Source organism: Crinia signifera, chromosome 7 (assembly GCF_055691185.1).
Source record: "Crinia signifera chromosome 7, ASM5569118v1, whole genome shotgun sequence".
NCBI lineage: Eukaryota > Metazoa > Chordata > Amphibia > Anura > Myobatrachidae > Crinia > Crinia signifera.
In genome coordinates, this window is record NC_139223.1 from 164,626,630 (window position 1) to 164,649,312 (window position 22,683).

The following is a 22,683-nucleotide window of genomic DNA, read 5'->3' on the forward strand; positions in this document are numbered from 1 at the left end:
ATCAGAGATGTTTTACAGAACAGACATTTCCTCCATTGTTGTTCGCCAAGTTATGACATATTTTCAATTATTTATATAGCACAGGCCTGTTCTGCAGAGCTGGCGTCTTAAGACCAATTATAATCTGTAACCGTGCGATACAAGACGCTTGGTAAGCAAGTTCTCCTCCTGCGGAGGTTTCCGCTGGCGCTCAGTAATTACCAGCCTGACAGTTATTCTGGAGACTGGGTAAAGGTTACATCTCAGTTTGGGGTTATGTTTGTTTTCCTTATTGCAGATGATGCGTGTTTATGCAGCACTGTGTACACACCTGCGGCACAGTTACACCATGTGCTCACACAGTGTTCTGCTGTCCGTATCGCTGATTTGACTAGTATGATGATAGTTGGGTGTGGATTAGCTCACAGACGACATGCACCATGCTCTGGGCCATGGTACGGTGGTATGGTATGGTACGGTGACCAAGCAATGTTGGCCGGGGGTCTGGAGGATGGGAAAGGTGGGATCGGAAATAAATTAGCATATTTGTGCTGTGGGGATGTGATTGGATAGGAGAGGTTTATGAAGGTTATGTGGGCGGTACTGGAATCTGATAAGCGGTGAGTTTTTAGGGAACGTTTGGAGAGTCTTATTGTCCCTGGATTGGGAGTCCACTGAATGGGTGCAGCCAGAGAAATGCGAGTAATGAGTGTGGATAAGAGATGTAGATCTTGTGAGGAGCGTAGAGGTCTGGTTGGAGTTATTTTGAGATAAGAGAAGAGATCTACGTTGGTGTAGTTCCGTTTATGGCCCTGTCTGTACTGTAAGTAAAAGTATTCCATTGTAAGAGTGACATTGCATTGTACGTGCAGACTGAACCTTCGTCATGATGTCCTCGATAAATTCGTTCTTTAGATGTGTTTTTATTTAGATCAAAATGATGCTAATACAGATTAAAGATGATCTGCCGCAAGTCATACAATAAAATAATAGCAACTCCCTGCTGTTTTTCCTTTTATTAGGAAGGTACATGTCCTTTTTTATATTACATTTACATTAAACCAAGTGCATATTAGATTCCCTTCTAGTTTTCTTTTTGATACTTTGCTGAATGCGTAACAAGAATTGATGCGTAATGCAAAGAAATTGGTTTGAAAATGAGCTGAAGTCACCTGGCGGGGATTGTGTGCGAAATATATTCCAGGACGTGAAACATATTGGCTGTAATTCAGGAACGTTTTCGGAGAGACTCGGAATTATTCATGAATCTGTCTCCATCCATTATTATAGTTTAACATTGTGTCTATCAAAACTGAATAGTGTGACATCTGTGCTGGCAGCTTTGTGACGGCAATAAATGTCAGGGGCGTCCTGGCGGGATTAGGATGGTTTTCATAAAATATACAGTTCTCCGTAATGGGAGATTTAGTGCTGATAGTGTTGGAGGTTCTGTGGGAGATTCTTAGATCCCGAAGTTGCCGCTTACACGATTCTAGTTTCATCAGACCTCAGCGTATTCACCTCTGCGCATGCGTATATTAGCGTATTTATTAACAGTTTCTTATATAGCGCACACATATTACGCAGCGCTTTACAGAGAATATTTGAACATTCACATCAGTCCCATTCACATCAGTCCCTGCCCCCGTGGAGCTTACAATCTATATTCCCTACCACATGTACACGCACACAGACATTCTAGGGTTAATTTTTGTTAGGCGCCAATTAGCCTACCAGTATATTTTTGGATTGTGGGAGGAAACCGGAGTACCCGGAGGAAACCCACGCAAGTACGGGGAGAATATACAAACTCCGCACAGTTAGGGCCATGGTGGGAATTGAACCTGTGACCTCAGCGCTGTGAGGCAGTAATGCTAACCATTACACCATCCGTACTGCCCCGTATATATAACACATGGTGGGGATAGAACCCATGACCTCAGTGCTGTGAGGCAGTAATGTAACCATTACACCATCTGTACTGCCCCGTATATATAACACATGGTGGGAATAGAACCCATGACCTCAGCGCTGTGAGGCAGTAATGTAACCATTACACCGTCCGTACTGCCCCATATATATAACACATGGTGGGAATAGAACCCATGACCTCAGCACTGTGAGGCAGTAATGCTAACCATTACACCATCCGTACTGCCCCGTATATATAACACATGGTGGGGATAGAACCCATGACCTCAGTGCTGTGAGGCAGTAATGCTAACCATTACACCGTTCGTACTGCCCCATATATATAACACATGGTGGGAATAGAACCCATGACCTCAGTGCTGTGAGGCAGTAATGCTAACCATTACACCGTCCGTACTGCCCGTATATATAACACATGGTGGGGATAGAACCCATGGCCTCAGTACTGTGAGGCAGTAATGCTAACCATTACACCATCCGTACTGCCCCGTATATATAACACATGGTGGGGATAGAACCCATGACCTCAGTGCTGTGAGGCAGTAATGTAACCATTACACCATCCGTACTGCCCCGTATATATAACACATGGTGGGGATAGAACCCATGACCTCAGTGCTGTGAGGCAGTAATGCTAACCATTACACCATCCGTACTGCCCCGTATATATAACACATGGTGGGGATAGAACCCATGACCTCAGTGCTGTGAGGCAGTAATGCTAACCATTACACCGTTCGTACTGCCCCATATATATAACACATGGTGGGAATAGAACCCCTGACCTCAGCGCTGTGAAGCAGTAATGTAACCATTACAACATCCGTACAGCCCCGTATATATAACACATGCTGGGAATAGAACCCATGACCTCAGTGCTGTGAGGCAGTAATGCTAACCATTATTACACCATCCGTACTGCCCCGTATATATAACACATGGTGGGGATAGAACCCAGGACCTCAGCGCTGTGAGGCAGTAATACTAACCATTGCAAAATCCGTACTGCCCCGTATATATAACACATGGTGGGGATAGAACCCATGACCTCAGTGCTGTGAGGCAGTAATGTAACCATTACACCATCCGTACTGCCCCGTATATATAACACATGGTGGGGATAGAACCCATGACCTCAGTGCTGTGAGGCAGTAATGCTAACCATTACACCGTTCGTACTGCCCCATATATATAACACATGGTGGGAATAGAACCCCTGACCTCAGCGCTGTGAAGCAGTAATGTAACCATTACACCATCCGTACAGCCCCGTATATATAACACAGGCTGGGAATAGAACCCATGACCTCAGTGCTGTGAGGCAGTAATGCATAACCCAGCTGCGCTATAGGAGATGGGTATAGCAGCTAACATCTGTAATTGGGTAAGAAACTTGCTGCAGAACAGGGTACAGCAAGTAGTGGTTAGCGGTTCATTGTCACACTGGGTCACAGTGCTAAACAGGTTCGGTGCTGGGACCAGTTCTCTGTAACATTATTTAATGATATTGGGGGTGGTTTAGCAAGCAATGTGGCAATATCTGCAGATGACGCCAATCTGTATACAGTTTTTAAATCCGTCCAGCAAGTCACCACTTTACAGAGGATGCGCAGGTCATGCGGACTTCCCTGTCCCCGTGAGATCTGTGCGCAGGGCGCGCGGACATCCCTGTTCCCGTGAGATCTGTGCGCAGGGCGCGCGGACATCCCTGTTCCCGTGAGATCTGTGCGCAGGGCACGCGGACATCCCGGTTACCGAGCGCTATGTGCGCAGGGCACGCGGACATCCCCTAAGGCAGGGGAAAGGAGAAGTCGCACGCAGCAAAGGAAAGGGATCGTCATAGTTAGGGCAGTAAGAGCTGGAATGATCTGCCAGGTTGTGATGGCTGATTCACTTCATATATATAAGAAAGCGTTGGACCAATTTGTAGCAGAAAAACACACAACCATTAATTATAATACATAGCGGGAGGTCCAGTAGGGTAAATAAATGAATGCTGGGGATGGAGTACTATAGTAGTATTCTATAAATAGGTTGAACTGGATGAACTTCCGTCTTTTTTCAACCTCACAAACTATGTTACTATGTATATCGTTGTTAGTATAACAAAAAAAACTTGCTGTTAAATAAGATCTATTAGTTGGAAGCCCATACAAGGCAGAGATACACCTGACATAAATCGGGGAGTCAAGGCAATGTGATTCCGCTGCTTGCCAATGCTGGCTTTCCATTCTTTCTTTCTTTTTAGGGTTAGGAATCTGTCGTACATTCCCGCCAATTCTAGACATAGTGGGGTGAATTTCTTGCTACTGTGTATGCATCTAAATTGCACCTGTGTGGTGGTTTTGTGTGCCCACAGCAATGGATCTTGTTATGGGAGTGTTGGTAAAAGAAGGATGCTCAGCCTCCCACATAGGAGACCGTACCGGGGGACAATTACGCAATTCTTATGAAATGACGAGAAACTCCAGACTCTCTCCTCTAGAAGGCTACAGTAGGGGTAGATTCCTGAATTGGCAGTTTTTAGGACCACGGTGCCAGGAACATATTGAGTTTTCTGTTTAGATCAATATGACCTTGAAGGATTTGTATTCTCAACCAAATCACGGTCCGCTTGCTTAGGAAGTTCACAATAACGATTACAGCGTCTTAAAGGAAGAAAATCCGCACGTGAAGCTTTGTATTGCATTAACTCGGTTTAATATATATATCTTGTTTTTCCTGTGCAGAGTTCTCCGATGCCAATGCGAAATTTTACTGCCGTATTTATTATGCTGGAGAGTTTCACCAAATGCGTAAAGTCATTTTGGGAAGCAGTGAGGAAGATTTCATCCGTTCCCTTGCACACTGCGTACCCTGGCAGGCCCGGGGCGGGAAATCGGGAGCGGCATTCTACGCAACGGAAGGTGAGAACTTCTTTCCAATAATTTCCTGTGATCTTGACTTATTATAAATGTAGGCACAAATGTAATAGATGTGATTTGGGAGAACCCTGGCAAGATTGGTTTAGTACTTAAAATAATTGCTGCTTTTAAATCTAGCGACAATCTCACCAAATCACACTGGGTTCATGAGACTCACAAACTCCAGGGAGATGGAGGGGGTATTCGGGGGGAACCCATTAGGCCTTACATAGACTTAGCCGCGAGCCTTGCTGTTTTATCTGCCACATATGCCATTTCCCACTCGCTCCAAAAACCTAGCTATTGAATACTCACCCTGCGAGCTGTGACAGTGAGCAGGCATCACTGCTCACTGTCACAGCTCGCAAAAAGCATTGATTACACCCCAGTGTCTTTTTAGCATCAATGAATGCATCCATGGCTGTTATGGTTTATTGCATGGCAAAGCCATGGCGGATTTTTTAGTAATTTGACACACATTCCACGGTCACTCATCTATCTGACCGAATCAGTACACGTACATTCTCATGTTCTCTTCAGTCAATGGAGGTGGATGAGCGTCTGGCTGCTTCTTCATGGCTGACACTTGTACGACCTTCTCTATCGATTTACACACACTTCTTCACGACAAAACACGCTCTCCTCACTATGCACAAAGTCCTCTATGGATGTCTGAACCAGACACACCATCAGACCAAAAAACGAATCCGTGCACGTTGCTGGTTTTTTCTTGCAAATCCCAATTGGGGCGGCCATTTTATCTTGCGCTGCACGTAACCTGTTCAAACCTACAGAGCAGTAACTGGGGAGATGGCGACCTGGTACGGAAAGCATTGATTAGTGCGGCCAACAGAAGAATGAATATAACTGGAGTTTTAGACTTTTATTTTGACTTTATTTTAGTTTTATTACTGACCCGTCATGTTCCTGCACCCCAGCTTAAACCCTCTGTGTTCTGGTACAGCCTCCCACTCATGATGTTCTCTCCTACAGACGACCGGTTCATTCTGAAGCAGATGCCGCGCCTGGAGGTGCAGTCCTTCCTGGACTTTGCTCCTCACTACTTCACTTACATTACCAACGCTGTGCAGATGAAGGTACGGGCGACACACGTGGAAATGTAAGGTGCGGGATGCCCTGGGGAAGATGTGTATGGATGTCCCAGTACTAGGGCGCTATGCATTACTGTTGGATCTTTTTACTAATCTTTGGAGAGAGATAAAGTGGACGGAGACAACATACCAGACAGTCAGCTCCTGTTACAGGCTGGGTTTGATAAATGTTCGTTCAGAGCTGGTTGGTTTGAACTTCCTCTGTCCGCTTTATCTCTCTCCAATGCGAAGTAAGTCTGTCCCGGTCTATAATACCGATGTGTTGCTTTCAGCCTGTCTCCCTGCACCGTGTGCCACGAATTCCCGTTATGTAGACATGGTCACGTTCCCTAAGAGCTTACATGGGCATACAAAGTGCCACTATGCCCGCAGCCTAACACCTATACATACCACATGCTCAAATGAAACCGTTTAAGAGCTCCTACAAGGTTGCTGATGCAGAATAGCTGGGCGTGGCCATTGGAAGGGCGGAATTGCATTGTTCCCATTTTGCCGCTCTGAGCCGTAGATGTCACACGTGTGCACAAACGAGGGACTTTGTGCCGAAAGATATTCCCATGTTCCTGTTACTCCAAGGCCATATTCTGGGGATCATACAATGCACCACGAGCCCATTTATAAAATTCAGACCTCTGGTGTTCTCCATAGACCAGGGCTGGGCAACACCGGCCCTCCAGATGTTAGTGAACTACACATCCCAGGATGATTTGCATCAGTTTCAGCATGACCACATAGCAAAACTAATGCAAAGCATCCTGGGATGTGTAGTTCACTAACATCTGGAGGGCCGGTGTTGCCCAGCCCTGCCATAGACGTACTGTATATGATGAGCCTCATTTCCTGCTATTGCAATAGTGTTAATGTTGAGGTCTAGCACAGAGACTAGTTCACGGCTGCATCAGGTTGAGGTGATCCTATTATACAATCCTGGGATTGCACCATTCATGGGCTGCTGTCTGTAGTACGTATGTATGTAGAGCAGTGGTTCCCAACCTGGGGTACTAGTACCCCTGGGGGTACTCTGCAGACCAGTTAGGGGTACTTGGAAATAATATTGGTAATGGCGGAAAAAGAAAAAGTCTCCCAATGGTAAAAGAAGTCTACCATTGGCATGAAAACAAGCCACGTTGTGTCATTTCCAGTTCCATCTGCAGCATCATCAGCATCTACTTGTGCTTTTGCCCAACCAGCAATTCACTGAGAGCTACCTGTGAACATCTGCCCCGCACTGACATGGGTGGAAGAAGCATTAATCCTACAGGTGTTAGCGGGAACTCTGGAGACAATACACAGCCAGCGGCCAGACAAAGACGGACCTGATTCCTGACCATATACTAGTCCACGGCTACTCCTTAATATTAGGACACGCATACCGCTCACTTACACTCATAAGTACTGTGGAAATTTCAAATTGAGAGGAGGGGTACTTATAAATGAAAAGCCTAATCAAGGGGTACGGGAGAGAAAAAAGGTTGGGAACCACTGATGTAGAGGATGCACCACAATATGATTATTATACTTACCAGTTATCTTCTAGAAACAAAAAAATCTAATCATGGGGCTAATTCAGGTAGCCCCGCAGATTACTGAAAATCGCAGATCGCTTTTTGCGGCAGAATCTGTGCATCCGCGCATGCGAGGCAGTGGACTTCGATTGCATTGTGAGCAATGTAACCTCAGTCCCCGGAGTGACTGGGGGTGGCGATGGAGAGTTCGGAGGCCGACGGACCAGCCTTTTCTGTGGCGAGGTCCGGACAACGCACGTGTCTCCAGGCCATTCAGGGGCCGCCAACAGCGCGTCGCCTCAAGCAGTCGCTGCAACCCAAAACATGGCCAGCCTGTGCCTGGCATCACTGCCGCTATTGTACAAGCACTTTGCACTGTAGCGAAGCATACGCACTTCAGCGATGCAAATGCAGAATTTTTGCATTGCAGGGCAGGATCCGGCCTGTGGGACATCTCTGCCCTGCGCTGAGTAGTCCCCTGCAGACTGCCGCCAGGAGTTGTAACCTTGCAATGTTTCTCAAAATTAGTCATCCGGAATCGGGCCCCACTGTATATACAGATTTGAGGGTTTTGGGTTTCTTTTTCAAATCTAAAAACATTATTTTTATATTGTTACGGAACTTTTTTTTTTTTTTTTATGCAAATCCAGCGCATATGGTTTCATGAGTATTTAATTTTCTGTAGGAAACTTACGAACCAAAGGGCCAAGGACTTCCTTATTCTTGGAGGGTACGGTGTTACCCATGGTGGGCAGTTCCTGAGCACAGTAGTTCTGCATTGTAGTGCGGATCACAGATCAGACCATGTTAGCGCGGTGTAGTCAGGACAGGGGACCTCTTCTACCTCGCTGCGTGGAAAAGTGATGCATCCTATGTATTGTCCCCAATCTCCGCTTCTGATTGCTGTACATTGGGTCACTGTTGCCTACCCTGTAAAATATATTCAGAAGTTGCATATTGTACCGACGCATTACTGCTAAAGTATACTCTATAGTGCCCATATACCAACGTGGGCCTCGTTCTGTATACAGTATGAAGGGGTTACAGCAGAATCCTCCTAATCCCATGTCTTCTTTGTTTGCTGCACCTCCAGAGACCAACCGCACTGGCGAAGATTCTCGGGGTGTATAGAATTGGTTACAAGAACTCCCAGAATAACACAGAGAAGAAGTTGGATCTGCTGGTCATGGAAAACCTTTTTTACGGCAGAAAGATGGCGCAGGTAACGTATGAGGCGGTGAAAGGGTCACTGGAGGAATAATGTGTATATATTCGGGTCTGATGCAGGTGATTGTTGGACCCGGCGACTACGATCTTACTGTAAGTATAGATGGCACGTTTTTCTGTTCGCCCGATATTAGGTCTTTGACCTGAAGGGGTCCTTGAGAAACCGGAATGTGAAAACAGAGACGGGAAAGGAGAGTTGCGACGTCGTTCTGTTGGATGAGAACTTGCTGAAGATGGTGCGTGACAACCCCTTATATATCCGGTCACACTGCAAATCTGTCCTCCGCGCGTCCATCCACAGCGATTCCCACTTCCTCTCCAGCCACCTCATCATTGACTACTCTCTGCTAGTGGGACGTGATGACACCACCGATGAGCTGGTTGTTGGCATTATTGGTGAGTAATTGTGCACGTTGGTGTTTTATGGATGGGGGAGGGTAATGTACAGTAAATCTGGTTCTATAGAGTTCTTTGTCCTCGACGTTCACAATGTTTTCTGCAATGGGACGTTAATAAGATTTACAAAATCTTTTAGTGACGCCCATCTTCACATAAAAGCTATCCCAGCGGGCAACACGGACGGTGTAATGGTCAGCATTCCTGCCTCACATCACTGAGGTTGTGGGTTCAATTCCCACCTTTGCCCTAACTGTGTGGGGTTTGTATGTTCTCCCCGTGCTTTCGTGGGTTTCCTCCTGGTGCTCTGGTTTCCTAAAGGAAAGGTTTAATAAATGGGAGTTCTATTGAAGATGTGATGTTGCCCCGTAGCAACCAATTAGATTATACCTATCATCTTCTAGAAGGTGCTAAATAAAGAAGTAGTTTCTCATTGGTTGCTATGGGAAACATTTCATCTTTATTAGAACTCCCATCTTAGCAAATGTACCCCTAAGAGTGTAGAGTATACGTGCCTGCTGTTCCTGGGTATCTAGTAGATGTCTGACTTTTGGGGTGTCACACAGACTCGCAGAAGAGTAACTTCCCAGTATCCTACTCGCTTCATAAAGATATGGGTGGGATGCAGGAAGAGTCCGTCGTGGGTAGGGCAGGAGGAGTCCTTCGTGGGTAGGGCAGGAGGAGTCCTTCGTGGGTAGGGCAGGAGGAGTCCTTCGTGGGTAGGGCAAGAGGAGTCCGACGTGGGTAGGGCGGGAGCAGTCCGACGTGGGTAGGGCGGGAGGACCCCGACGTGGGTAGGGCGGGAGGAGTCCCATGTGGTGATAGGGCAAGGTTAGTAGATATTACCTGATAGTATCAGTGGTGTTGGCGTTATCCAACATGTGATATCTCTGCTCTTTCGGTCTGTACAGAAAACACTCCCGTGGTTAAGCAGCTCGCTGATCTGTTACATAGTCCTCTGGATTTGGGTCGTCTATACAGGAGGGACAGGCTTGATCCTGGGTCCTCAGAGAGAGAGGGTGCAAATGCACTCTGCGATCATTACATTCCAATATAATATATAATAAGAGGTTGGGTACTTATGTTAGTTGGACGCCCACTATAGTTAGTACGCTCATACCCCCACTATTCATGTCGGCATGGAGTTGATTTTATATAGTATGGCGAGCGCACGCGGAAAACTAAGCAAATAGCTTAGTGGCCGCCCAACTAACATATAATTACCAGAGGTTGTTAGTATATCATTGGCCAGTGATATTGGCCTGCCAACCAATCGTCCGGGTGACCTCTTGTGGAGCAGGTCCCTAACACTATAAGGGTCACCAGCTGGGACGCAGGGAACCCCGAAACATTGTCCAGCTAAGGACCCCCCTCCTTGATAAAGCTGCCCTGTAAGAGACAGCGAAACCCGTTGGGGATAGGACTGGGACCTACCTTGGACACTTTTTTCCTGCTCAAACATCTGGACGTTATTTACCATCCATTTCCTCCATTGGAGCATTGCCACCCCTTCAATTGGCAAACATACACTTCAGAGGACCCTTTGTTTACCCACTTTATGGGAACGTGACTCCTCCAGCGGCATCTTTGGCAATTATTCCAAGCACACCACATTCTGGTGAGGATCCCCCTGGTAACTTACCATCCATCCAGCATAAGGGACACCTCCAGTGGCTTCACAGCTTGCCTCTTGCCTACATTGGCCCAATTGATTATTGGACTCCTCCCGTGAGATGGACAGTCCTGAGCAGGTTTACCTTCATTTATTTTTATACCAATCCAGGTCCCAGTATTGATCTCTATATTGTTTTTAATGTATTATACATGAATCATGTTCTATTAATTAAATATATTCATGTTTTAATATTATTTGTTTAAATCATTACTGAGCGCAGCAATTGTTCTCTCTCCCTTGCCTTCTTTCGGGGACCTGACTAATCCCCGGTGCAGCTGCTCATATTGAGTGAACCGCCCTGACACAAGCGCTCTCCACAGAGGATTATTCATGTTTCCTCTGTATTCTTTTCCACGTTTCTTTAGTACGCTCATACCCCCACTATTCATGTCGGCATAGAGTCGATTTTATTCAGTGTGGCGAGTGCAGCGAGCCACCGAGCCCGAAGCGTAGCGAGCCCCGCGGAACAACTAAGCAAATAGCTTAGTGGGCGCCCAACTAACATATAAGTACCAGAGGTTGTTGGTATGTCATTGGCCAGTGATATTGACCTTCCCACCAATCGTCCAGGTCACCTCTTGTGGAGCAGATCCCTAACACTATGGGGTCACCACCAGGGAACCCCGAAACATGATCCAGCTAAGGAGCCCCCAGGGCATCACAATAAAGAATAGGGATAGTAAAGTGGTGAAATTATAAGTATGAAGGTCCCTACTATATGTTTGGAGGTAGAGAGTATGTGAAATAAAGAGTGCATACATAAATAATAGACAAACATGATATAAAAAGTGACTGTGTATTTAAGTTGCGATGCCCTGAGAGAGTCCAGCCAGAGCAGCCCGGGGCCCCCACGCCCAGATGCCAACCCCAAATTCTCTGACACTATATACAAATAAATAGGACTTACTTGGTATTATGCCTCTGTCTCAGTGCAGTCCATGCTGGTTCCCTGCTTCCCTGTTTTTTTCACACACTTTTTTTTACCACTTTACTATTACTATTCTTTATTGTGATGTCCTGGGGGGGTCCTTAGCTGGGTCATGTTTCGGGGTTCCCTGCGTCCCAGCTGGTGACCCCATAGTGTTAGGGATCTGCTCGACAAGATTTGACCTGGACGATTGGTGGGCAGGCCAATATCACTGGCCAATGATATACCAACAACCTCTTATTATATATTATATTGTAATGTAATGATAGCATAGTGCATTTGCACCCGCTCTCTCTCTGTGTAAACCATTTTATTCTCAGCAGATGGCACCTTTCATTGCTGAGGGTGTGCAATTTAGAACCACCTTTTCCTTGATCCTGGGTCCTAGCAGTTAAAATGTATAAACCAGTTAATGGCACTAATATGTAGAAAGTGCTTTTAATAATAAGATAGTATCCAGCTGCTGATCACTGGCGCGTTTCGTCTATATTGTACATATTTTCCAGAGCAGTAAGAGTCTAATCTAGACGAAACGCTTCATTTATACTTTTTCGTCCTTGTATTGTTTCTTGAACTTCAGTGGTTTTGAAAGTTACTTCTAGCCCCTCCCACAGCGCAGCGTTTTGCTGTTGGGAGACGTCTGGCAGCGAGGCAGGGGAACATATTGCTCTGTATTCGCTGACCGTTCCCTTCCGCTGTCCTTGAAAAAATCCTATGAAGTTTGTTGTTTTTCCAGTGTTTTTTTTTTTTTTTTATTCCCCTCATCTAAATGAAACGTCTCCTGAGGATTATAAATACATTTGTGGTGAATAGCAATCGCCAATCACCGCGATATGAGATTTAATTATCCGGAATTATTCTGATCTTGGTAGCGGGCGCTTTAATGAAAAACTTGTATGGCTTAAAGTGTTCCACTCCACATTAATAATGAGAACAAACACGTACCTGACCGGAATCCCAAGTGACTGCTAAGTTGATTGCTTTGAATGTCTCGGTATGATAAGGCCGGCGAGGTTGTGCAGTTTCACAAAGTAGCGCAGAATTATCTATCGGCTGCTAAACCAAATCCATTTTATATGCTCCAGACAATTCTGAGGTTCACATTTTATTGATGAGACCAAAATAACACTTTTCCTCTGAGCATCTTTCTTGCTGCGAACTTCACGGAGCTGTACAAGGGCATCAGGAGGGTACGCGGCTAATGCACCCAAAGTGTTCTCCTGCCTGCTTACAGTACAGTGTGCGCAACTCGTCTAACCCGCAGCCTGAGGGTGTACAGGGGTTTCTTTGTTCTAAATAAAGTCTCCTATAAAATGGGATGGAGTCGGCATTGCACTGCACGTTGCATACTAAATTATCAAGAGCGTCTTTGCTTGTCCGCAGTGAGGAACCACCTTGATGTCTTGAAAGGTACCCCATGATCCCACCCCTGATACCCCCACTCCACACACAAGCAGCTTTATCTATATGGATAGAATTTTTATTATTATTTGTATAATAATGATTATTATTATTATTATTATTATTATTATTATTATTAATATACTTTATATGGCGCCACAAGGGATCAGCAGCGCCCAATTACAGAGTACATAAACAACAGGGCAAAACAGGAAACTATGAAATACAGGTGATTACAATATAAAACAAGTACAGGGCACATAACCTTAGCTGCATCAGCAGGCAGCACTGACATAAGTATCAGGGGCAGAGAACAAGGGATCCACGTCACCCTATTACAGAGTATATAAACCAGGAGACAGTGACTTACAGCTGTATACAATAGAGGGCAAGTACAGGGCACATAACCATAGCTGCATCAGCAGGGGACACTGACATAAGTATCAGGTGGCAGAGAACAAGGGATCCGCAGCACCCTATTACAGTGTATATAACCCAGGAGACAGTGACATACAGCTGTATACAATAGAGGACAAGTACAGGGCACATAACCACAGCTGCATCAGCAGGCGGCACTGACATAAGTATCAGGTGGCTGTAACATGGCGCTGCAGTGCCCTATTGCATAGTATTTAACCCAGGAGACAGTGACTTACAGCTGAATACAATAGAGGACAAGTACAGGGCACATAACCATAGCTGCATCAGCAGAGGACACTGATGTAAGTATCAGGGGGCAGAGAACAAGGGATCAGCAGTGCCCTATTAGAGTATATAACCCAGGAGACAGTGACTTACAGCTGAATACAATAGAGGGCAAGTACAGGACACATAACCATAACTGTATCAGCAGGGGACACTGACATAAGTATCAGGAGGCAGAGAACAAGGGATCCATTGTCATGCAATGTTAAAATTGTATAGCATTGTATACGGCATACAATGTCATACAATGCGATGCGATTTTAAATTGTATAAGCACCCTAATGGGGGCTTACAATGTTAAATGCACCCCCACGCCACCCCCACTATGAACGTGAGCCCGAAGCGTGGCGAGCGTACGCGGAATACATGTGAAGTAATGCGCGGGGCTCGCTGCGCTCACCACGCTTCGGGCTCGGTGGCTCGCTACGCTCGCCACACTATATAAAGTCAACTCCACGCCGACGTGGATAGTGGGGGTATGAAAAGGTCGGAGGACGCCTACCGCCGCCCCTCGCGGGCTCGCTGCGCTCGCCACGCTTCAGGTTGGCGTTCATACTGGGGGTGGCGTGGGGGTGCATTTAACATTGTAAGCACCCATTAAGGTGCTTATACAATTTAAAATCGTATAGGGGGCTTATACAATTTTAAATCGCATCGGTGTGCATGGGGTGTATGGCATGCGATTAAAAGTCAAAATACCCAAAATAAATATTTATATTTAATACCCAAATAAATATTTATATTACTTGTAACCCTGCTCAAAGCAAATGCTACCTTGTGATTGCCTCTGTGTTTGTGCATGTGTGAGAGAGAAAGAGATGTAGTTCCAGTCACTGCCAACAGAAGGCAATGTTTCTGAGACGCACTAATGGCACTAGACATATAAATAGATGATAAACCGATTTATCTATATAATTCAATAGTACAATGCAACGGAATATACTGCACTATATCAGAAACTGAGAAACAGTAAATAAATAATGATGGGGGGGATACACCAATATTTATCTGGTCTCCGGGCAACTGGGACGAACTTGCACCACTGCAGAGAACCGTTGAATTTAGTGTGACAAGGAAAAGCAAATGAGGGCAGAGGGTCCTGCTTGTGAGAGCTCACATTCTAAGTTACATTTTATATTCTATTCTAGTTTTATTTTTTTAAACAAATCCATCTTTGTTTTTCTACGATTTTGTTGTGTTTGAATTTGTTACTTTCCACCAACAGATTACATCAGAACGTTCACGTGGGACAAGAAGCTGGAAATGGTGGTCAAGTCGACTGGTATCCTGGGTGGCCAAGGTGAGTTTTATGGTTGCAGCATTTTATATTCCATCTGATAATCTATTATCGTATCTACATTCTGGCTGCGGTGTCGCAGGTCAAAAGGTTTATTTCTTTTTTTTGGGGTGTCAAAGTTGTCATCTGAGCATGTGGACTCCCAACCATTGTACCGCAGCCCCTCGCATGGATCGCCACGGTTTTGGGGGCAGGTGCCACGCTTGCACACTTTACTGATCCCAATCAGAGACCACGTGTATGAGAGAGGATAGAAAAGTCCCTAAAAATCCCCCCCAAATAATCATTTCAACCTTTTCATGTGTTGACCATAGCCATGTCGACTGTTTGGCCATGTCGGCCATATGTTGTTGACCTACACGGATATCCATAATTTTATATTTAATGCACCAACATTTATATCAGGGCTTTACAAGAATAATCACTAGCATCAGTTCCTGTCCATTCGAGCTTACAATCTAAATTCTCTAGAGACCGCCTTCGGGAGACGGGCCCGCTGCCGCGAGAGCGCCCTCGGGAGACGGGCCCGCTGCCGCGAGAGCGCCCTCGGGAGACGGGCCCGCTGCCGCGAGAGCGCCCTCGGGAGACGGGCCCGCTGCCGCGAGAGCGCCCTCGGGAGACGGGCCCGCTGCCGCGAGAGCGCCCTCGGGAGACGGGCCCGCTGCCGCGAGAGCGCCCTCGGGAGACGGGCCCGCTGCCGCGAGAGCGCCCTCGGGAGACGGGCCCGCTGCCGCGAGAGCGCCCTCGGGAGACGGGCCCGCTGCCGCGAGAGCTAATGCTCGGTAACCCCACCTGGCTCCTGGAAACTTTGGATTTAATAGATTTCCAATTGCGTTAAACGCCCGATTGTGATTTCTTTTCCTGTGGACGTCTCCTTGCCGCTCCTGATGCGGTGCAGAGACGACCCCTCTGTAGGTTATCTCGGGGTAATCCTCCCAGCGCGGCTCAGTGGATCCCGCCTATAGGACCTGATTCTGAGTAGGTCACAGTAGATTACGTACACAGTTGTGAATCGTGGGGCAGATGTAACATGTGCAGAGAGAGTTAGATTTGGGTGGGGTGTGTTGAAACTGAAATCTAAATTGCAGTGTAAAAATAATGCAGCCAGTATTTACCCTGCACAGAAACAAAATAACTCACACAAATCAAACTCTCTCGGCACATGTTACATCTGCCCCACCTGCATTGCACATGGTTTTGCCCCTTTTCCAAACAAATTTGTACTGCGATCAGATCTGAATAAAGGCCATAGTCTTGCTGACCCTGTGCACAGCTAGAAGGGCGCCAGCATTACTCCTCTCTGGGCTTCATTACCGATATCCGGCTCTGCTCGCTAAGCGGTCCCCAGTGTGCGCAGCAGCTAGATCCGGCCAAATTAGCAGCTGTTACCTGAGCTTAATGATCAGTTCAATCCATATGTCCTCAGTAAGAGAGCAGGCGCATGGTTAATCCTTAGTAACGCTTTATGGTGTGATGGGAACTTGTGCCGTCTGATTCACCTGTACATGGCGTCTGTGGCATCTGATGCGCCTGTACGTAGCTGGCACGTGCCGTCTGATGCACCTGTGCCATCTGATTCACCTGTACATGGCGTCTGTGGCGTCTGATGCGCCTGTACGTAGCTGGCACGTGACGTCTGATGCGCCTGTACGTAGCTGCCGTGCCGTCTGATGCGCTTGTACGTAGCTGCCGTGCCGTCTGATGCACCTGTACGGAGCTGGTGTGCCGTCTGATGCACCTGTACGTAGCTGCCGTGCCGTCTGATGCACCTGTACGGAGCTGGTGTGCCGTCTGATGCACCTGTACGGAGCTGGCGTGCCGCCTGGTGAACCTGGCGTGCCGCCTGGTGCACCTGTACGGAGCTGGCGTGCCGCCTGGTGCACCTGTACGGAGCTGGCGTGCCGCCTGGTGCACCTGTACGGAGCTGGCGTGCCGCCTGGTGCACCTGTACGGAGCTGGCGTGCCGCCTGGTGCACCTGTACGGAGCTGGCGTGCCGCCTGGTGCACCTGTACGGAGCTGGCGTGCCGCCTGGTGCACCTGTACGGAGCTGGCGTGCCGCCTGGTGCACCTGTACGTAGCTGGCTGGAGATGAAGTACTATGTAATCAGCTCCTACAGTAACTGCCATCTTGCATAACAATGGCAGTTAGTAGCTGAATGGTACTTTATCTCTCATTTATCTCTCACCCCATGCTTTACAGCATAGTATTAGACGATGTTCCTGGTCTACACAACTCACGTTCTTATTCTCCTCTTGCTCCATAGGTAAAATGCCGACTGTGGTGTCCCCGGAGCTGTACAGAACGCGGTTCTGTGAAGCGATGGACAAGTATTTTCTTATGGTGCCTGACCACTGGACGTCGCTTGGTGGCAATTGCTGACACGCTCCGTCAGATCTTACCTCGCCCTCCCAGCACAATTTTTTTTTTTTTCGGTATACAAAAATGAAATCACCACTTTGGTCTCATGTTATCATTAGTGGGGTGAAACCTTGTGTGGTGTTACCTACAGAACGACTGCCTTTGTTACATTGTAACGTAGGGACTGTATGAGGACTGTATGGAAGTAGGCCCCTGCATTACTGAATTCCGTTACGGGGGAACCATTCAATAACGTAATGTGTCACCCCGCTCCCTGCGCACAAGGCTGTCCCCCGGGCCGGGATAGAACCATGTTCTCAGCTGCCTCATTATTTATTTGATGTCATCTCTCGTTCAGAGCTACAGTAGCACTTTGAAAAACCACTAAAGTGGTTTATGTGGTATAGCTGTGTACCCCCTGTGGCCCCCAATTCTGCCCCCCACCCCCCATTCTGCACCCGGCCTCTGTAAGATGTGATTTATTGCTTCATTATGCTTCATTTCAACCTGATTCACAATTAAAACATTACTCATTAGGCTTGTGGCTGTCAGTCTCCCTTGCACTGCAGGTGTAGCAGCATTTAGTGATCTCTCCTATGCCCTGAGGCCAGTATTAGCCCAGCCCGTTACTGCAGTCTGGCTGAAGAAGCCAAGTCTAACCATATAAGGAAGGCCAGTGGGATGACCACAGCTGAGCATTTAAATAACTACCTCAGTAATAAATCCTCCAGTGCACGTACGTCACTGACATTAATATTGGTACATTCTAACAAACGTTTAGAGTGACTTAAATAGTGTTCATTCTAACACCCATGCAATTCTCTAGCACAGTCTGATCTGGATCTCAGCACTGGGATACAGACCAGAGCTACAGCAGAGAGCAACACCCCAGACAGGAAAGTTGAACTGCATGAGTTTTGAAAGGTGCAGGGTGCCAGAATGAGGACTATTTGTGTATATATTTGTGTTTTATGAGCGGTGACTTGTGGCTCCCGGTAGCCATTGGCTAACGGCATCCTGTGGATTTGACCAAACTCTTTTGTGTTCACTAGAAGAGTCCAATCAAGCAGTTAGCAAGGAGTAATGTTTCCTATCTAGTGCTAGTTCCCATAGGGGTCCCTGACCGGTCATCTCATGTAGCGTCCTGCACAGAAGGCTGTCTGCTTCCATTTATACCACCAGTATATGGATGATCTTGTAATTCGGATGTATGCAATAGATAGAAATGTTTATTGCTTCCCCCTTACAGAAATAACCATTTCCGTTTTACATGCGGATTCAGTCTGTGGTGGTTGTTTGTTTTTCCTTTGTGTTGTTGTTGTTATTATTATGACTTTTATGTTTTAATTATGTTTTTGTTTTATATCCGCACAAAATGTATTGTTGCATATTTTTGCTTTACAGAGAATTCCATTTCTTTCATGGTCGCTACAGAAAATAGACAGTTTGCGGTATTTGCACACACACCGATAGCTGGCTTATACGCGGCATGAGACGCTCGGCGTAGAAGATGTATTTTGTGCTAATGGACGCCCCAAATAGGACCTGTGTTCTGCAAATAATGAGAAAGCGGCAGAGCTCAGAGCCCTATTGGTGTTCGCTTTAGATGCGTTACAGCAGCAAGTAAATGTGGCTTTATCCCGCTGTGTGGCCGTAATATAACCAGATGTCCGCGCAGCAATACCGGCAATTTTTTTAAGAGAGCATTGCGGCGACCGATCCCTGTGAGTAGAGTAAAAGAGTGAACCGCTCTCAGAGGTGATACGGATTTGACTACCCACAGCTGCATGGGACCGTACTCCCCATTCAATCCTATGTATGGCGTGTGTACGGCGAATGCCCGCAGGCACGCTAATCCCGGGAAACAACCTGCAATTGTGAATAACCGCGGGTAAGAGGAGGCTGTCTGTAGAACATAGGAGAGATCACTGTATGGGATTGTTGGTTTTCCGCATTGGCGCTTCTGAGATTAAGCAGGACCTGCCTCCCATCAGACAACGCAGTTAGCCTTGATATGACTCCTCCCTGGCGCTGCGGCATTGTAGGTACCCGGTATATACGCGGGAACTGTTACCGCTGCTATTATTTGCACTGCGGATATTAGTTTGTGATACTATGTTTTGTGGGGTTTGGGGATCAGTCCTTTATGACGTGGTGACTTGTGCACAATTAATGTTATGTTACGTATCGAGGTTTTCCACTGAGATACGGGCACCTCGCATTCCGGATCCTGGAGAAAACCGCATAAGTCTACATTCCAGCATCCCCCATTGTCTTTTCCCACACATTTATGTTATCGTCTTGTTGCAGAAATCTAATGTATAATCATATGCCACTAATGACCTTACACCACGCACCTTAGAATGAGTGTCTGTTTATGCACCTGCGGCGGTCACACCTGAGCTGTGACTGCCGCTAAATGAATTATATAAAAGGACGAGTTCCACCACCCAACGTTGCAGCAGTCTTTACTGAAACACCTTTCTCCAGCTTCCGTCTGGTACGCAGCGAGCTCGAACGCTAAGGTGACGGAACATAGATCACGTTTAATCACCTGAACGCTGCGGTTTAATATTTCAGTAGATCCAGTGATCTGAATTTGCTTCTACCTAGCTTGTATTAGACCGTTCGTTCTGTGATTCTGTTTCTGTATGCACTCCAGTCTCTATGTATTGTCTCTGCGCAGTGGGCTGGGGTGGATGCACAGACCGTGGCGCAGATGTATCCTGCTCGCCTGCAGTGCTGCAGCCTCGTTAGTAGAATGCAATCAGTCCTGAATAAGTATTAGCCGTATTTCGCCAGTGACTGGTTCCACCGCCGTCTTCCTCCTAGAACGGGCTACCTGTACCATCGGCTGAAGTGTATGCACATTAATCGGCTTACCTTGGCACATAGCTGTTCCCTGTGAGGTGCGTTATCACAAGTTACACGTATACTTTTACAGCACATGGGAACCGAATATAATAATATCACTCTGTATATAAACTCCCTTTGTATTTAACTTACTCCTATGTCCAGGAAAATGACGTTTTTCTGACTTGCGGCATCATGTAAATAAAGTATTAATATTATTTTCTAAATGCCATGTATAGACGTGCTGCCCTCTTCAGTATGATTGAACGCCCTCGCCTGCCCAGTGTATATTTTATATAGTGCGATGGCGGCGGTATAACCGGTAGATGACCCGACGGACCGGCTGTTGGAAGGTTGTTGCCCAATCCAGTCATTTTATGTACCATCGCTAGTGTTCATTCTAGCACCCGCTATCTTTGAAAACCCATGCAGTTCCTCAACCCTGCCTGTCTGCTATAGTGCTTCTAGCACAGTGTGGTCTGTATATCAACACTCATATGCAAACCAGACTTGTGCTAGAAACACCACAGCAGACAGCGACACCCCAGGCAGGGAAGAGGAACTGCATGGGTTTTCAAAGATAGTGGGTGCTAGAATGAACACTACAGAGCTGTTGTTATTTTGTCTGCTTTGTTGCATTACAGTTTATTTTTACCTGTGTAGAATCTATTATTGAACAGATGGATGTCAAGCATTTGTACAGTTTATTAATGTGTATATATTTATATATATTTGGTTCAAAGCTGTTCTAATATCTATTTTATATGACTGACTTGTCAATAGTTGCCATACTATTTAATAGACCAACATTGTTTGATTCTCTGACAACTCCGCTGTTTTATAATAGGTATAACAATAAACTTGTAAACCAGGCGTTTGATTGGTGTGGTCCTTTCAGGTGCTGCCGCCTGACCGTTTCCTGCTGCCACTGGGGAAAGTACAAAAGCTGATAAAGCTTCCGCCCGTTGCCGTGGAAATGTTTTCCAGGATCGCTGGGAAATCGTTTCTGCAATGATTATGCTGCAAATTTTTACTCAAAAGGAGAGAGCGAAATTTTACTTTGCAACCTTTTCCCTCCAGTTGTTGTGGAGCTACAAGCCTCAGCATGACTAAACCTGCTGGGTATTCTAGTTCCACAAGTTTCCCCGGTAATATTACACCAGATGGGGCTGGAGATGGAGGATTATGCTTCTGTGGGGGGCATGAGTCTGCCCAATGCTAGTTGGCTTGAAGTATAGAGGGGTGTTCTGTGTTTTAATGCAGAATATGGGGGACACCCAATGTTGGGGTGAGGGTGGTTGGGGCATGTATAGTTTAAGTACTGTAAGTAGAGGTATGGGGGGGTATGCCAAGGGAAAGGCAATTTGGGATGAAATGGAGTGGTGGGGGTCCCAAACCAGTATCCCTCCTAGAGCCCTACAAGGATTTAATCCAGTGGTAGCCAACCCTAGCCCTCGAGAGCTACCAACAGTTCACATTTTCCAGACAACCTAGCTGCTGCACTCATTAATCACTGACACATTTTAAGAGATCCACAGATGGAGCTAATTAGCTCACTTGTGATTCTGTGATGAGATCTGGAAAACATGCACTGTTGGTAGCTCTCGAGGACTAGGGTTGGCTACCCCAGATTTAATCTAACACGGGCATTAAAAGCTTTTGTCTGCCTCCAGCAGTGGTTCTCAACCTCAGGACCCCCAACAGTTCATGTTTTCCAGGACTCCACACAGAATCACAGGTGAAGTAATTAGCCCCACCTGTGGATCTTTTAAAATGTGTCAGTGAATAATGAGTGCACCTGCCGGGTGACCTGGAAAACATGAACCATTGGGAGGGTCTGGAGGACTGAGGTTGGGAACCACTGGCCTACAGGGACCTGTACGGAGTTGCATAAGGTAAGCGTCTGTGTCATCTCTGTCTGTCTGTTTTTATGCGGCTGCCGCGTCTGTCTCCTGCCTTCTGCGAGGACAGTGGGCCTTACACGTTCACCTGGTGCGTGAGTACCGATAGACGAGACTTCATGCTCTGAGGCCTTCAGTGCAGAGAATGACCTTCACTTAAGCCGGAAACCCGGATTTGACGACCCGGTTGCGCTTTGATCAGCATCCAGGAAGGTTGGTATTCTCCTCATCTCATTCCACCTAGGTCATCGTGTCCGGGTCCAGTTGGGTTACCGGGACAGTTTGATTGTCACGGCCTGAAGGTGAGCGGGTGTGGCACCAGGTAAGAGGTCCAGCTACACCTGCTTGGCCACAAGCTCACACCGCACCGACCTTCCCATAACTGCGGTCAGCTCCTGGAGAAGATGTAGGATGGTGCGATAAGGTTTTTAAAATAACGGGTCCAGCTTTTACATAAAGTGGAGAAGCGGGCACACGTTATGGGCAAATGTTATTAACCCTCCCCAGCC

General features: G+C 46.7%; 1 protein-coding gene across 1 annotated transcript in view; it reads left to right on the forward strand.

Moving 5' to 3' along the window:
- PIKFYVE (phosphoinositide kinase, FYVE-type zinc finger containing) overlaps nucleotides 1-21,146 on the forward strand; it is a 144,123-nt gene extending 122,977 nt beyond the window's left edge. Inside the window, exons 36-41 of the mRNA XM_083154232.1 lie at nucleotides 4,641-4,817; nucleotides 5,808-5,911; nucleotides 8,525-8,653; nucleotides 8,793-9,054; nucleotides 14,989-15,063; nucleotides 17,326-21,146. Coding sequence (XP_083010358.1) covers nucleotides 4,641-4,817; nucleotides 5,808-5,911; nucleotides 8,525-8,653; nucleotides 8,793-9,054; nucleotides 14,989-15,063; nucleotides 17,326-17,441 — 863 coding nt within the window. The 3' untranslated portion in view covers nucleotides 17,442-21,146. The remainder of the gene's footprint in view (nucleotides 1-4,640; nucleotides 4,818-5,807; nucleotides 5,912-8,524; nucleotides 8,654-8,792; nucleotides 9,055-14,988; nucleotides 15,064-17,325) is intronic.
- The last annotated feature ends 1,537 nt before the right edge of the window (nucleotides 21,147-22,683 follow it).